The sequence below is a fragment of the Macrobrachium rosenbergii genome, chromosome 4 (assembly GCF_040412425.1).
Source record: "Macrobrachium rosenbergii isolate ZJJX-2024 chromosome 4, ASM4041242v1, whole genome shotgun sequence".
NCBI lineage: Eukaryota > Metazoa > Arthropoda > Malacostraca > Decapoda > Palaemonidae > Macrobrachium > Macrobrachium rosenbergii.
The window spans coordinates 47374858-47390766 of NC_089744.1; the positions used below are offsets into that span (position 1 = coordinate 47374858).

At 42.4% G+C, this 15909-nt stretch overlaps 1 protein-coding gene across 8 annotated transcripts in view; it reads left to right on the forward strand.

The window, feature by feature from the left end:
* Positions 1-15909, forward strand: part of LOC136833991 (transcriptional regulator ATRX-like) — a 402256-nt gene that overhangs the window by 25146 nt on the left and 361201 nt on the right. For all 8 annotated transcript variants that reach the window (XM_067096278.1, XM_067096295.1, XM_067096286.1 and 5 more), the window contains exon 3: positions 4995-5129. In XM_067096278.1, the coding sequence (XP_066952379.1) occupies positions 4995-5129 (135 nt within the window). The remainder of the gene's footprint in view (positions 1-4994; positions 5130-15909) is intronic.

Below are 15909 nucleotides of genomic sequence, written 5' to 3' on the forward strand. Positions count from 1 at the left end.
AAATGGCAAGAAAGGTGGACTTCTCCTCTTCTTGCCAATGATAAGAAATATAGAAATATTAGGGATAATATACTACCGTGGTGTTCTTCATTCCAGCTTGACAGATGAACAGAGGTTATTTTAACTAGATTAAGGATTGGGCACACTCATCTAACCCATCAGTTTATTTTAGAAGGAAGCAGCCCTCCAGAGTGTGCTTACTGTGACGAGACACTAACAGTGGAGCACATTCTGGTGGTCTGCCCCAGATATTTTAACCAAAGAGAAAGATATTTTCAGGGTAAATCCCTGTCTGATATTTTGGGAGATGAAGCAGATATTTTTGCTATCATCTCTTTTTTTAAAGTGTATTAAGATTTTTAACGATATTTAATTTTATTTAATTTATTACATCACGTAGAATTTTAATGACTTAAATTTTTTATGTATATATCACATCATCATTAAACTTCATACCCTTATTTATTGGTCACATCACTTCATTTTATTTATTAATCATTTCCTTCATGAATTCATAACTTTAACATAATTTATTTTCTCTCCATTACGGCGCTGAATGGCCTTCTTGGCCCCAGTGCCTGGGCTTTTGCCTTAAATATCATACATCCATCCATCCATCCATCTTTGCTGATGAAGAGCTTCGAACGGTCTTACCCATCCAGTGAACTCGGGCCCCCTGAGTGGGACGTGTCTCTCGTTTTGTGGAGCTTGACTCGTGTCCCTTACGAGCCACTGCGAGAAGCCACAGACAGGGATCTGACTCTTAAGAACGTCTTCCTGCTAGCCCTGGCATCGGCAAAGAGGATTAGTGAATTGCAGGGACTTTCGGTTGCAGTTGAACACTCGAGGGGATGGGCATTGGTGATGCTCGAATTTGTCCCGGAGTTCGTAGTGAAGACCCAAAACCCAGCGGTCCCTGAAACTCGGTTTGAGTCTTTCACAATCCCATCCCTGAGTGACTTCGTAGACAATGACCCTGTCGAGTTGTGGCTCTGTCCTGTACGGGCGCTACGGTGCTATCTGAAGAGAACACAGCACCTCAGGCCTGATTGTCGACGACTTTTCATTAGCACCGGGATCCCTAAGAAGGAGGTGTCCAAGAACACGATCTCTTTCTGGCTTCGTGAGGTTATCAAGAAAGCGTATGCAACGGCTGGAGAGGACGATACCAGCATCCTACGCCCCGTGCTCACGAAATCAGATGGGTTGCGCCCTCTTTAGCAGTCAAGAAGAACCTGTCGGTTCAGCAGGTACTGAAGGCTGGGGTGTGGTCACGCCAGACCACATTCACCTCTTTTTACCTAAGGGACGTTACCCATCGGTCCTTGGATACCTTCTCCTTGGGACCAGTGGTGGCTGCTCAACAAGCTCCAGTATAGGGGAGATTTGCATCTCGTCTGTTGTACGTGCATGATTGGGCGTGAAAGGTGAGTGACTGGCTCTCTCTTCCCGCATATCATCCAACTTTCACCCTCGGGCAGAGAGTCTAGGCCGTACAAGCTGAACCAGACGTCTGACACAGGTGAGTTTCATTCCTTGAGTATCCTAATCTTTGTTGCCTTCCAGGTACACATTAGATGTGATGTCCCCTCTTTTCCCTGCAAGGCGGGGAGGGGGTTGTGGGCTAATTACCAAACCCATTCCTTATGTTGGTCCTTAGTCCCCAATGTTTCCCAGTCACCCCTTATGTGGCTGGGAAGGGTTCTTTCTAGCTTTCACCTCGCTGTGTGCTCGTTTACCTACCATAACCTCGTCACAGCAGGGACGGTCTACTAGACTGGTCTGCGACACCACAGTTCTCACAACAGTGATCACAGTCTAGTGGCCATGTCCTCCTGGCTCTTACCCCAGGAGAACACAAGGTGTAGTTAAACTTCCAGTCATTCAGAGACCTACTCTCAGATTCCTCCCACCAAATCTTGAGCCCCCATATGTAAAGGACCAAGGGTTAGTATTTGTGTAGGGACAAATCGCATTTTTTAAAAGTAAAATGCATTTTTCCTAACATACAAACCCGAGGTCCTTTACCCAGGTTACCCACCTCAGCCTCCCCACAATCTGCCCTAGACCAGAAAGTATAGTGAATGCATGAAGCTGGGCAGTTGATACCGTGGGCTTCCCACTGTTACCAACCACATGCCCAGCTGGTAGTAATTCCAACACATGCCTTGCAAGTCTTTAGCAGCCAGTTCAGCTACGCCGAAAGTATTCCTTATATGTAAAGGACCTCGGGTTTGTATGTTAGGAAAAATGCATTTTACTTTTAAAAAATGCAATTTTTCCTCCTTCAAGACTCATGAGTAAGCTACCGCTTTTATGCCACGGGAAGTTCCATCTCTGGGAGTTTCTGCCTCCTCCCAGGGAGACTTCTCAGGGCTGGTAGATTTGGCGAGGAGATTGACGTTTACTTCGGCGAAGATTATGTTTTCGGCTTCTGTGTTAGCACATCTGCTGAAGAACATTTTTAAAGTCTTTGAGGTTATAAGCTTTCTAGACTGGGCGGTAGGCGAACTTGCTCGCAAGATCAGGGACTGCATGGCACTTCCTCAAGATTCTTCATCCGACTGGTTAGGAATTCTCCCCTGTATCAATAGGGGTATTAGAGACAGCTCCCAGGAGTTAGCTGGTCTCTGCACCATGGGGATCCTCAAGAAAAGGGAACTGTGGTGTTCCTTTACATCCAAGCGAGTAACACCTTCTCAGAGGTCAGCTCTTCTGTTCTCGCCCATAGACAGGACTCATCTTTTTCCCCAGGCGACAGTGCTAAACATCGCTACTGATCTTCAAAAGAAGAGTATGCAGGACCTCCTGTCTCATTCTGCTAGACGTACTAAAGAGGGTCCCCTGACCAGTGACATCTCCAACTGGTGAATCACATTGGTGCGTTACTCGCCAGTTGTAGTAACAGCAAGAAAACTGTTATAAGAAAAATAGAGAAGATTCTATACAAGATCAGTGCAGCTGATGCAGCAGTTTCTTTCAATAGTACCTGTTTGAGAGGGCCTCTTGCCAATATTATTATTATTATTATTATTATTATTATTATTATATTATTATTATATTATTATTATTATTATTATTAATACAGTAAACCCCCCATATTCGCGTTTTCACAATACATGGACTCACGCATTCGTGGGTTTCTTTGTAGAACATATCTACCCATTATTCACAGAAAGTTCGCCCATTCTCGGTATTTTTCACTGAGAAATATTCACTAATCACTGTACTTTCATATAATTTTTATGAATAACTACACTTTTTGTGATAAAACTATTAAAATACTCAGGTGTAAGCATTTTTACAGGGTTTTTCTTGTGTTTAAACTATCAAAATGGGCAGTTCTAAGTGTTTTTAGAGGGTTTTTAAGTATTCGCAGATTTTAGCTATTCATGGAAGTGCACTTCCCAAATACGGGGTTCACTGTATTATTATTATTATATTTTTACATTTCTTGTTATTATTGGTATTTTTCCTTTTTATTGCTAGTGTGAATAATAACCTTGTAGAGTTTTGCAGTTTTCAATTCTCTTATTTAGCCTTATGTAACCACTTAAGGTCCCTAGCTGGAAATCAATCGTCTGCAATCTGTATTTTTAATTATTATAATTTTTAGTATTTTTTTTTTCTATTCTCCATATAATTACTGTCATTACCATTATTATGAATTTTACTTTTTCTTCTTCAGCAACTGTGTGGATACTTCCAATTATTATTTTTATCATGTTGTCTTATGCATCTAGATTGTGTGTAATGTATTTGTATATTCCATGTATATGGCCCTGAGCTGCAATAAAGAATATTATTATTATTATTGTTACAGTACCTATATACAGTAGAACCCCGGTCCTCGACTGTACTAGAACTCGAAATAATCGGATTTCAACACGAAATGTTGAGTAAATTTTGTGTCGGAGTTCAAACAACAAACCGGAATCCGACCCGATGAATCATATGATGTTTGTAGAAAAAAAGAGTTTCGGGCGGCTGCCGCTAGTTGGCGTTGTTGGTGGCGTTCTTCCCATGCTTATTTAAAAGCATTTAAAGCCCACACATGCTGCTGCTGCTGCTGTTGAAAAACAAGCCATATTATCACATGAAATTAATAATACAGTATTTATAAACCGAATTACTGTATGTCTGTTATCATAAAATTAAGAAAAATTTCCGAAATTACGTCGGAACTCGGCAGCCTGTGGCAGATATAAACAAACCAGGAGCAATGTTTATGTAATTAGTACCGTGATACACCACCAGGGCGGCGTTCTGGTTTGTTTATATCTGCCACAGGCTGCCGAGTTCCGATGTAATTTCGGAAATTTTTCTTAATTTTATGATAACAGACATACAGTAATTCGGTTTATAAATACTGTATTATTAATTTCATGTGATATGGCTTGTTTTTCAATGTTATCATTATTAACAACAGTTTTCATGTGTACCTGTTACAGTACATTCTGGTAGTGCCTATAAGGCTACTTAGCCTAGCCTATGGTAATACGGCCACATTGGTCATAGGCCAACTTTTTTGAAACAGTATGCATTTAAAAATGTAAAAAATGCTTCTGATACGGTAAGTTATTACACTCTGAACCTATTTAATTGTAATTTGTGTAAAGTTTTGTATAAAAAGGCAAGGTTGGGGTAATGACTGGTGATCAGGAATGGATTAATCCATTTTCAGTTATTTCTTACGGGAGAAATTAACTCAGAATTCGACAAAATCGAATCTCGACACTTCTTCTGGAACGAATTAGCGTCGAGAACCAAGGTTCTACTGTATTATTTGTAATGTCTTACATACTCTGTTGACGTACTGTATCTGCTCCTTAAAAGTTTTTCCAAATTGTCTTATGAAAAAAAGTTGATAGAAAGTAATATATTCCTTTGTTTCCACATGTATTTCACAAGAAGCTTGTCTTTGTAGTCCTCTTGAGTATGATGTAGAAATTTGAGTCTTGAAAACAGTAATAGAAAATTTCCAATTTCCACAGGTTTATCGGGAAGCTGGCCTGAAACACAGTAAGCATCCAGAAGTTGAAGGACTACTGTATGATAGACTTTGTCGAATAGGCAAGCACAAGTTAAGAGATGATGTTAGATTAATGGCACTTTCTATTGCTGTTGGGGTAAGTACAGTATCTCATGTTTAACATGTGTATTTAGTCCATTTTAGTTTTATGTGCAGTATTTTTATATTACCATTAGATTGTATGCCTTTAATTCATTGTTACCATACACCTAGTATTGACATTGTTAGGATTGCCCATTCTATTTTGCTGATAGAGAATAATTTACATAAATTCACGTCAAAATCAGTTACCACTTTTTTTTTTTTCCAAACTTTGTTAAGAAAGGGTTTTATCTGCATTCCATGTTAATGCTGCAGAGGGAACAAAGTTTGTTAAACAAAAATTAGGGTTTTATATAAATAACTTACCCAGTAATTACGTAGCTATTAGTTTCTTTTAACCGGCAGCTTAAAATTTTGAAATTGTGGGTCTGCTAGTTTGTTTTGGTTATGGCAATGTGCCCCACTCAGTTTTGGGTGTAAGACGAGGTACAACATAGCAAAGGGCTTCAATTTGTTTCTGCTGGCTGTGGTTGAAGGACTGTGTTGGCAGCAGCTTGAATTTTGAAATTTATACTTTGCTGGTTGTTTGTTCTATCTTCGATTGGTGAAGTATTTATTTTCGTAGCCTTTCGGCACAATTTAGATATTGTTAGGCAAGTTTTGATCATTGGTTTACAACTTTTTGCCCATTTTTGGACTTGTCTTAGAATTTACCAGGATGTCCGAAACTAGTAGTTCTAGTATTACGTATTTTAGCAAAGGCTGCAATACTAGACTGACTAAAGAATCTTATGACTCTCACACTGTTTGTGTTCAATGTAGGGAACAAACATGTTCAGCGGGTTTACGTTGTGATGAATGTAGCAACTGGGATTTAAATAAGTGTAAGACTTTAGATTCACATCTTAAGAAACTAGGTAGAGATAGGAAGAGGAAAGCTATTGCTAGGGAATCTAGTAAAGCTTTAGCTAGTCAGGATTCATCCGCTAAGTCTGATGCAATTGCATCTGTAATTTCTTCCGATCCCATTCCATCTCTTTTACCCGGCTCTCACATTTCCGATCCCAACACCATTGTCAGTCTGGAGTCGAAATTCAACACTTACTTTGAGTTAATTGTGCAATCCATTGCTAAATTAGCTTCGTCAGTGAAAGTGTTAATGGATAAGAGTGAGTCAGAGCACCCAGTGCAAGTGCAGTGGTAGTGGAGGAGGTGGCTGTTCGGCCTGCTGATTCCCCTAGGCCAAGGTCCCTGGCATACTCCCCAGCACCTGGGAGGAGTCAAACTGGTAGCCTAAGGGAGGTTGGTGGGGTCTGGCCCTGAGCAGTCACTCCCTCGGTTCAGTCTGTTGATGAATTCCAGACTGCAACCAAAGTCCATTGGAAAGGCCTTCAAGTGAGTGCTCACTGTATGTCCTCCAGCTCCGAAGATTTTAGTCCCAGGCACTATGCGGACAAGTCATGCCCGCTGAAAAGGCGTGCAGCGGATTTCGAGATTTCTTCTCCTGTTCCTTGTAAGAAAGGCAAGGATTCAGGTCACCCCTCATGCAGTCACTGGGATAGCCAGGAGCAATTCTCTTCTGCTTCTTCAAATGATGGTCGTAAATTGGCGCCCAAGCTCCTTTTGGTGCATAGACGTTCTTCATTGAATGAAGGAACCCCTTCATCAGGAGTTGCGCACCCATCACCTTCATCTCTATAATCAGCTTCCAAGCAGCCAGCAACTAGCGTCAAAGTACCCAAGCTCCTGTTTGGAAATGAGCTCCCACTGCTGCCCGTTTGTCATTGGGTTTCATCACTGGCTCCTGTTTTACAGTACTCCCCGAGTGCCCATTGGCGCCCTCTCCTCCTCCGCTTCGTTGTACTGTCATCTCAGACATTGTTCTCCCTTCAGTTGACCCGATTCAGAGCAAACTGGATAATATTCTAAGTTTGCTTCAGAAGGCTCCGCCTACAGCTCAGACAACAGCGGACTTAACGCTTTCTCCTGTTTCTTTTAAAGAAGAAGTTGTTCCAGATCAAGATGCTCCTTCGTCGGCATACTCTGCGTTGTTGAGGTTCATGCTAGCAACTTTTCCAAGTTTCTTTTCGCCAGCTACTCCTGCCTTTCCTGCTTCTACTTTCTTTATGGAAGCCCTATCAGTCGGTTCTTCGAGGTTACTGAAATTGGTTCTCTCCTCTTCAGCCAAGAAGGCACTGAATGAGTAGAAGGGTGGTTTTCTGAGAAGAGGGAGCAAGGTAAAGCAGTTTTTTGTTTCCCGCCTTCCAAGTTGTCTAGATCAAGTTTTAGGCTTTATGCAACCGAAGAAGCGCCTTCCCTGGGAGTCTCTGCCTCCTCTTAGGGAGACTTCTCCGGTCTTATCGACTCAGCTAGATCAGCTTTCTCCTCAGCCAAAATTATGTTTTCAGCTTTGGGACTAGCACAACTTCTCAAGAATATTTTAAGGTTTTTGAAGTGATGAGCATCCTAGACTGGGCTGTGGGTGCTCTAGTGCACAAGCTTAGAGACTGCTGCTTGTTACCTCAAAAAATTTCTTCAGATCTCTTAGGAGTACTTTTCTGTATTGACGGGCATTCGCGATAGTACGCAGGAGTTAGCTAGTCTTTACGCCATGGGTGTGCATAAGAAAAGAGAGCTTTGGTGTTCTTGTACTTCGAAAGGTGTCACTCCGTCTCTGAGATCAGCCCTCCTCTTCTCCCCTTGGACAAGACACATCTTTTTCCCCAGGCTACAGTACCGGGCATTGCTTGTGACCTGCAGCAAAAGAACACTCAGGACCTGCTGTCCCAATCTGCGAGACGCCCCAAGGATTCTTCGACTCTTCCTCCCAGATCTTTGTCTCTTCTGTAGCCTAGTCCCTTTCAGAGCTCCTGTTCCAGAACACACTAGATCAAGAGCATATACCCATTTCCCACAGAGTTCCATCAAAAAGTCTGCCTCCAAGTCATCCTCCAAGAAACGAAGTCATAGTCCTCCATACTCCGGTAGGAGCGCAGCTCCTCCGCTTTTGGGAATGGTGGGAACAAAAGGGAGTGGAACCCTGGATAGTGTCTGTCCTGAAGGAAGGCTTTACTATCCCCTTTTTGAACAAATCTCCTCTAACCTGCAAGCCTGTCAAACTGACAGCTTACTCTCCAGGCTCAGAGAGATTTGCTGCTCTCTTGCTAGAGGTCGAGTCTCTTGTTCAGAAAGAGGCTATAGAGGCAGTAGAGGACATTCATTCTTCGGGATTCTACAACTGTCTCTTTGTAGTGCCAGACAGCAAGAGACGACCTACTGTGGACAGATCAAAATCGAGTGATTCTAGTCACTCGATTTATTCAGGGCAAACTAAATGTTCTGATGGATGAACTAAGCCGTTGGAAGTAGGTTCATCCCACTGAGTGGACCTTGCATCCCCTGGTCTGTCGAAATCTGTGAAAACTATGGGGCAGGCCGACATTGGACCTGTTTGCCACCTCAAGGAACCATCGCCTTCTCTCTTTTGTTCCCCAGCCCCTGACCCTCTAGCATGGGCAACAAATGCCATGCTACAAGATTGGTCCAACTTGGGCCTCTACACCTTACTGCCCTTCAGCATGGTCTGGGAAGTACTGAACAAGTTTCAGGCTCCTTCAATGCCCATAAATGACTTATGGCAACCGAAATAGCTCAGCACAGGAGAGACATCATTCAGTATGCCTTGAGATTTCAGGGGGGAATGTACTGCCTCTCTGCAGCGCCGTCATTTTATTTACAGGCAGTCCCTGGTTAATGGCAATCCAGTTTTACGGTGCTTGTCTAGTGACGAAAATCAGCAATTTTCGGCGCCGAAAATCTCCAATTTCCGCTTATTGCTGCCGATACATATCTAACAGGGCCACTGACAACCGGAAATCAGTGCTCTACGGTGCTGATAAGCCCCGAAAATCACCGGTTTTTGGTTAGCGGCAATTTCGATCATCACACCCTCAGAACGGAACCCCCGCCGATAACTGGGGACTGCCTGTATTTGTTCGTAAATATATCCAGGGATTGCTGTTGGTTTTAGTTCTCATCTTTTCTGATAGTATGTCAGCTAATTGTAATTTTGCAAAGAAATATAGAAAAAACATGTATACCTCACAAAAAGTTACTGCATCTCCCCATCTCAGTAAATCTCGTAAATATTTTACAACAAATATACTCAGAGTTTGTTACTGATTTTAGTTCTTATCTGTTGTGATATTGTGTGAGCTGCAATTATAATTTTACAAAATAAAAGAAATTATTAGAAAAAACATGCATAACTTGGTGAAATCAGCATATTTTTACGAGAGTCTTGTGAAAGAGGCCCTTTGCAGGGTTGTAAGTAGTCACTCTTAACTTCCTGTGGAAGGTAGGGAAATATTTTTAGAATTTTTTTCTTACACTATGTGCATTTGCACATCTTCCTCTTTCCATTGATGTGATTTTTCTCAAATTGGCCAGCCTTAAAGTTTGCCTGGTCGGGGGGGTGTGCTTGATATATATTTAGCCTGTCCCTTGAAGGATTAAGGGGTATCGAGCTATGCTTAGCTTGGTGTTTAAGCACAGGAGCCTGGGCCTTTCATCAAACCCAGATCTTAATGACCTTATCAAGTCCTTTGATACGTCCAAGCAAAGGAAGGAAGAGCCAGTCTCCTGGAACCTGGGAATAGTGTTTGAAGTGGCTTTTGAACCCCTATGTTCCTCTTCTCTGAAGAACCTTACCCAGAAAACTCTCTTCCTGGTGGCTTTGGCTACTGTTAAATGGATTAGTGAGATCCAAGCCATCAATAACGCAGTAGGTTTTTCACTGGGAGATGCAGTTTGCTCCAGTTCTTGGATTTTTAACCAAAAACAAGGACCCATCAAAGCCCTGGTCCCTGATTTTTCTCCATCAAGAACTTAACAGACATCCTTGGCTCTGAGGAAGAAGAGAGAGTTCTTTGTCCTGTTTGGGTTTTAAGGTATTACCTGAGCAGGACCAAGAAAATCAGAGGACCATCCAGAAACCTCTGGTGTTCTGTCAAGAACCCATCTTGCCCTCTGACTAAGAACGCATTGTCCTTCTTTGTCAAAGAGTTAATTTCTGAGGTGCCCTCTCAGATTCAGGAGGATACTTTGCCTACTTTTAAAGTGATCGACCTACTGGAAGTGCAAATTGGTCTTTGCGTCTCACTATAAAAGAAGTTGAAACAGTATTTGAAAATTGTAATACCTTGGGGCTGTTATCAGTGGCTGGCATGGTATTCGGAGAGGAAGCTTAGGAAGCTCTCTTTTTCTCCTAATACCTCTTTGCTCTGAAGTAAGGTGTCGAATACCCACCAGTCTGAGTGGATGGGTTGTGGTTTTTTTGGTGTAGGTGACAGCATTGTCTTTTTTTTTTTTTTATTGGCTCTGCGCCAAGGGCAAGGGCACTTGTCTGCTTTGCCAGCAATCAAGCCTATCTTCCTCTGCAAGGCTCCCACTTGAGTAGAGGCGACCCACAACTCAATCTCCACGTCACTACAGGTTGAGATGAGCACCAATCAGAGGCAGTATTCACCTGCAGTAGCTCTCTTACCAGGTAAGGAAATGACAAGCATTGTTTCAATGTTAGCAACTTTTTATATTTCAAACTCTTTATCATGCCTTAATATTATGGAATAGAGTTTGTCCATGTATCCCACTCCCATTCAGTGTGGGATTCAGCCATAAGTCAGTGACACTCTGTACTATAGCATAAAATATAAACGAAAATGGTGTAACGGTGTCTGTGTGTTACTGGTCTCTCTCTCTCTCTCTCTCTCTCTCTCTCTCTCTCTCTCTCTCTCTCTCTCTCTCTCTCTCTCTCTCTCTCTCTCTCTCTCTCTCTCTCTCTCTCTCTCTCTCTCTCTCTCTCTCTCTCTCATCCATCCTCTCTTCAACATCCATCCCTTAATGAAATATGAATTACTGTACCATAAACATAAAAAATGAATTACATTGTGCACGAAATTTAAATTATTTTCAAAATTGCCGCATCAGTATTGCTTCATAACTTTGGAATTATTGGAACTGCTAACCCCATCGCAAACTCGATTTATCGTAAAATGAACCATCATAAGTGGGAATGTACCTGAAGGTATATCTGTTTGAAGACAAGTGCCTTGCTATTACATGAATCATAGCTTATAAGGAAGCATTGTCGGAACCCTTGTTTTATGGTTTTGGAATTGATTCTAACATAGAAATTGTTACTTCCCTTCTCCGATCTTTTGCATTGCAAACACTGCTCCTGCAAGGCTTCCCATTGCTTGGTCCCTGAATTAAGGTGCTTAGACTCTTGTCATCCTCTCAGTTCATTCAGCCCAATACAACTACAACTCATATGCTGCAAAAGGTGGTGTCTTCTTGGCTGCCTTGGCATCAGGAACTCAGATTAGTGCATGGGACTCTCTTAGACAGGGACAATGCTAAGTCACTCATATTGCTAGTTGTCATTTATTATTGTCTCCTGGCCCATCATTCCTGGCCAAGAATGAAAACCCTTTAAGGAGTATTACGAACCGACCTCTCGAGATCGACAGGTTCTAAACGAAACAAGCAATTGGGCTGTAATGACTGACGAGAGGTGACAAACAAAGGAGAGAGGAGCAGAACAAATACAAAAAGTTACCTAAAATTAATTTATTTACAAAAATTTACAAGTGAGTCAGGTCCAGGAGAGAACAAAAACTTAAAATACCAAAATCAATGAACAAAACACATGACAGCAACATAAAATTCACATAAATACAAAAAAATCATAAGACACAGGCAGCATAAAATCATAAACAACAATAGTAACAATAAATAATAAACAAGCAGCATAAAGGAAAAAAAATCGAGAACTGTAAAACCAACACTGCAGGACAACTAAACAGAGCCGACACGGCAACCATCAAGTCCTCAGAAACAGTTCTCCCAGACTGGACTCCCACGACAGAGCTGATACGACAACCATCGCGTCCAAAAGAATGTTCTCCGCTGCTCTACTGCCGTGACCTGCTGCTGTCCTGGACCTGACTGGCGAAGTCTGACACCATCCACCACACGTCAGCTCGCCAACAAGAAAAACAAAAAAAACAAAAGGAGGCAACAATCCACCAAGGGAACAATCAACAAACGATTGTTCCTAACACCTCCCCACCTAACAGAAAAAAAAAAATTACAAAAAAATTTTTTTTTTTACAAACAAAATACTCCCCCGATGCTGCCACACCCCCGCCAGCCAAAACAGAACCAACCCTGGCCTAAGGTCGCCAATATTATGAACCGACCTCTGGAGATCGACAGGTTCTAAACGAAACAAGCAATTGGGCTGTAATGACTGACGAGAGGTGACAAACAAAGGAGAGAGGAGCAGAACAAATACAAAAAGTTACCTTAAATTAATTTATTTACAAAAATTTACAAGTGAGTCAGGTCCAGGAGAGAACAAAAACTTAAAATACCAAAATCAATGAACAAAACACATGACAGCAACATAAAATTCACATAAATACAAAAAAAATCATAAGACACAGGCAGCATAAAATCATAAACAACAATAGTAACAATAAATAATAAACAAGCAGCATAAAGGAAAAAAAAACGAGAACTGTAAAACCAACACTGCAGGACAACTAAACAGAGCCGACACGGCAACCATCAAGTCCTCAGAAACAGTTCTCCCAGACTGGACTCCCATGACAGAGCTGATAACGACAACCATCGCGGCCAAAAGAATGTTCTCCGCTGCTCTACTGCCGTGACCTGCTGCTGTCCTGGACCTGACTGGCGAAGTCTGACACCATCCACCACACGCGTCAACTCGCCAACAAGAAAACAAAAAAAAAAAAGGAGGCAACAATCCACCAAGGGAACAATCGACAAACGATTGTTCCTAACAAGGAGGAAATCTATTCTAATAAGGGAACTCAGTTTTTCAGATAAAACATTATGCCCAGTTCAAGCACTCTAGGTTTACCTAGAGGTCAAGGTAAGCATGCCAGATTGTCCAATTTTCCTACACCCCAGCACAAACAAACCATTCTCTGTACATGAGTTGAGAATTGTTATAGTGTCCCTCATTAAAAAGGCAGACCCTCACTCGTTTCCTAAGTTGAATTACATCCAGAAAGTTCATCATTGGGTTTCTTCGGAAATGTTTCGTTGTTCCTACACATATACAAACCCTTGGTGTTTACATATGGGATTAACTTTCAGTGCACATTTCCCCTCTGAAGATACTTGAGCCTCAAGGCTTGCATTTCTGGATCGTGGAGCTTCTTAGCTCCATTTCTTCCCATCCTCTCTCAGAAAAGAGAGACAGGACTTAACCTAATGGTTAGATGACTAGTATCTCCTTGGAGTGTCATTACATGCTTTCCCTCTGGAGATACTTCGTCCCTCGAGGCACCAACCAGAAGGCAGTCACTTACACTTCAAGAAATTAGGTTGGGTTAGGTTAGGTTGGGCACTTAACCTGACCTAGCCTAGCCTAAACTATCTCTGTCATAACTCTGGGACTTCCTTATATATATAATGTATGTATGTAGTTTCTTTTTCAGTTACTTACTTTGATGGAAACATTAGAAGAACTAAAATGGCACAGGAACAACATTGATTATCCAAGGGATGACGATGAAGGTCAGACAATCATTATGAAAGAAGGAAGAGGTGACAATAATCATTTCACCAGAAAATGATGGAATAACAGACAAAGATTCTGGAGATGAAAATATTGTTCATGTGCCTAGCCTTCCTGGAAATCAATAGTTTTATATGGAGATGAAAATATTGTTCATGTGCCTAGCCTTCCTGGAAATCAGTAGTTTTATATAAGTAACTTACCAGTTTAAGTATATCTTAGTTTAACCAGACCACTAATTATATAGCTACAGTATTAGTTTCTTTTAACTGGCAGCTCAAAATTTTGAAATTGCAGATCCACTAGTTTGTTATGGTTATGGTGACATGCCCTGTCTACTTTCGGGTGTAAGAGAAGGTACAACATAGCAAAGAGCTTCAATTTGTTTCTGCCGGCTGTGGTTGAAGGACTGTGGTTGGCAGCAGCTTGAATTTTGGAATTTATACTTTGCTGGTTGTTTGACTTATCTTCAATTGGTGAAGTATTTAATTTTGTAGCCTCTCGGCATAATTAACATAGTGTTAGGCGAATTTTGATCATGGATTGACGACTCTTTGCCCGTTTTTTTTACTTGTATTAGACTTTTCTAGGATGTCTGACACTAGTAGTGCTAGCATTAGGTATTGCAGCAAAGGCTGCAATACTAGACTAACTAAAGAATCTTTTGACTCGCACACTGTTTGTATTCCATGTAGGGGACAAACATGTTCAGTAAATTTACGTTGTGGGGAGTATAATGACTGGGATATTAAGAAATGGAAGACTTTAGATGCACATAAACTAGCTAGAGATAGGAAGAGGAAAGCAATGGCTAGGGAATCTAGTAAAGCTTTAGCTAGTCAGGATTCATCTGCTAATTCGGATGCAATTGCTCCTGTAATTTCTTCCGATCCCATTCCATCTCCTCCACCTGTGCAACCCTCTCCTTTAACTGGCTCTCACGTTTCCGACCCCAGCACCATTGTCAGTCTGGAGTTGAAAATTGACACTCACTTCTAGTTAATTGGCGCCCAGTGCAAGTGCAGTGGTAGTGGAGGGGGTGGCTGTTCCACCCACCAATTCTCCTAGGCCAAGGTCCCTGACATACTCCCCAGCACCTGGGAGTAGTCAAACTGGCAACCTAAGGGAGGTCGGTGGGGTCTGGCCCTGAGCAGTCGCCCCCTCGGTTCAGCCTGTTGTTGAATCCCAGACTGCAACCAAAGGCCATTGGAAAGGCTTTCAAGTGAGTGCTCATTGTATGTCTTCCAGCTCCGAGGATTTGAGTCCCAGACGCGCGCGGCACTATGCGGACAAGTCATGCCTGCTGAAGTGGCGTGCAGTGGAGTTTCAAGTTTCTTCCCCTGTTCTTTGCAAGAAGGGCAAGGATTCAGTGCGCCCATCGTGTAGTCATTGGGATATTCCCAAACAATTCTCTTCTGCTTCTTCTGATGATGATCGTAAATTGGCACCGAGGCGCCTTGTGGCTCGGAGACGTTCTTCCTCGTATAAAGGAGCTACTGTATCAGGAGTTGTGTACCCAGCACCTTCGTCTCTACAATCAGTGACCAAGTAGCCAGCAACTAGCATTGAAGCGCCCAAGCTCCCGTTTGCGATTGAGTGCCCATTGGCGCCCGTTCACCAACAGGTTTCGTCACTGGCTCCCGTCTCTACAGCGCCTCCTGAGCGCCCATTGGCGCCCTCTCCTCCACCGCTTCATAGTAGTGTCGTTTCGGACATTGTTCCTCCTGAAGTTGACCTGATTCAGAGCAAACTGGATATTATTCTTAGTTTGCTTCAGAAGGCTCCCCCTACAGCTCAGACAACAGTGGACTTATTGCTTTCTCCTGTCTCTTCTGAGGAAGAGGTGGTTCCCGATCAAGATGCTCCTTCATCGGCGTACTCTGCACTGTAGAGGTTCCTGATAGCAACCTATCCAAGCTGCTTCTTGCCAGCTGTTCCCTCCGTTCCTGCTTCGACTTTCTTTATGGAAACCCCCTCAGTTGGTCCTTCGAAATTACCGAAGTTAGTTCTTTCCTCTTCAGCAAGGAAGACACTGGAGGAAGTAGAAGATTGGTTTTCTGAGAAAAGGGAACAAGGCAAAACAGTTTTTGTTTCCCTCCTTCCAAATTGTCCAGGTTGAGCTACAGGTTTTGTGCGACTGGAGAACTCCTTCCCTGGGAGTCTCTGCCTCCTCTCAAGGAGATTTCTCCTGCCTTATCGACTCGACTAGGAGATCAGCTTT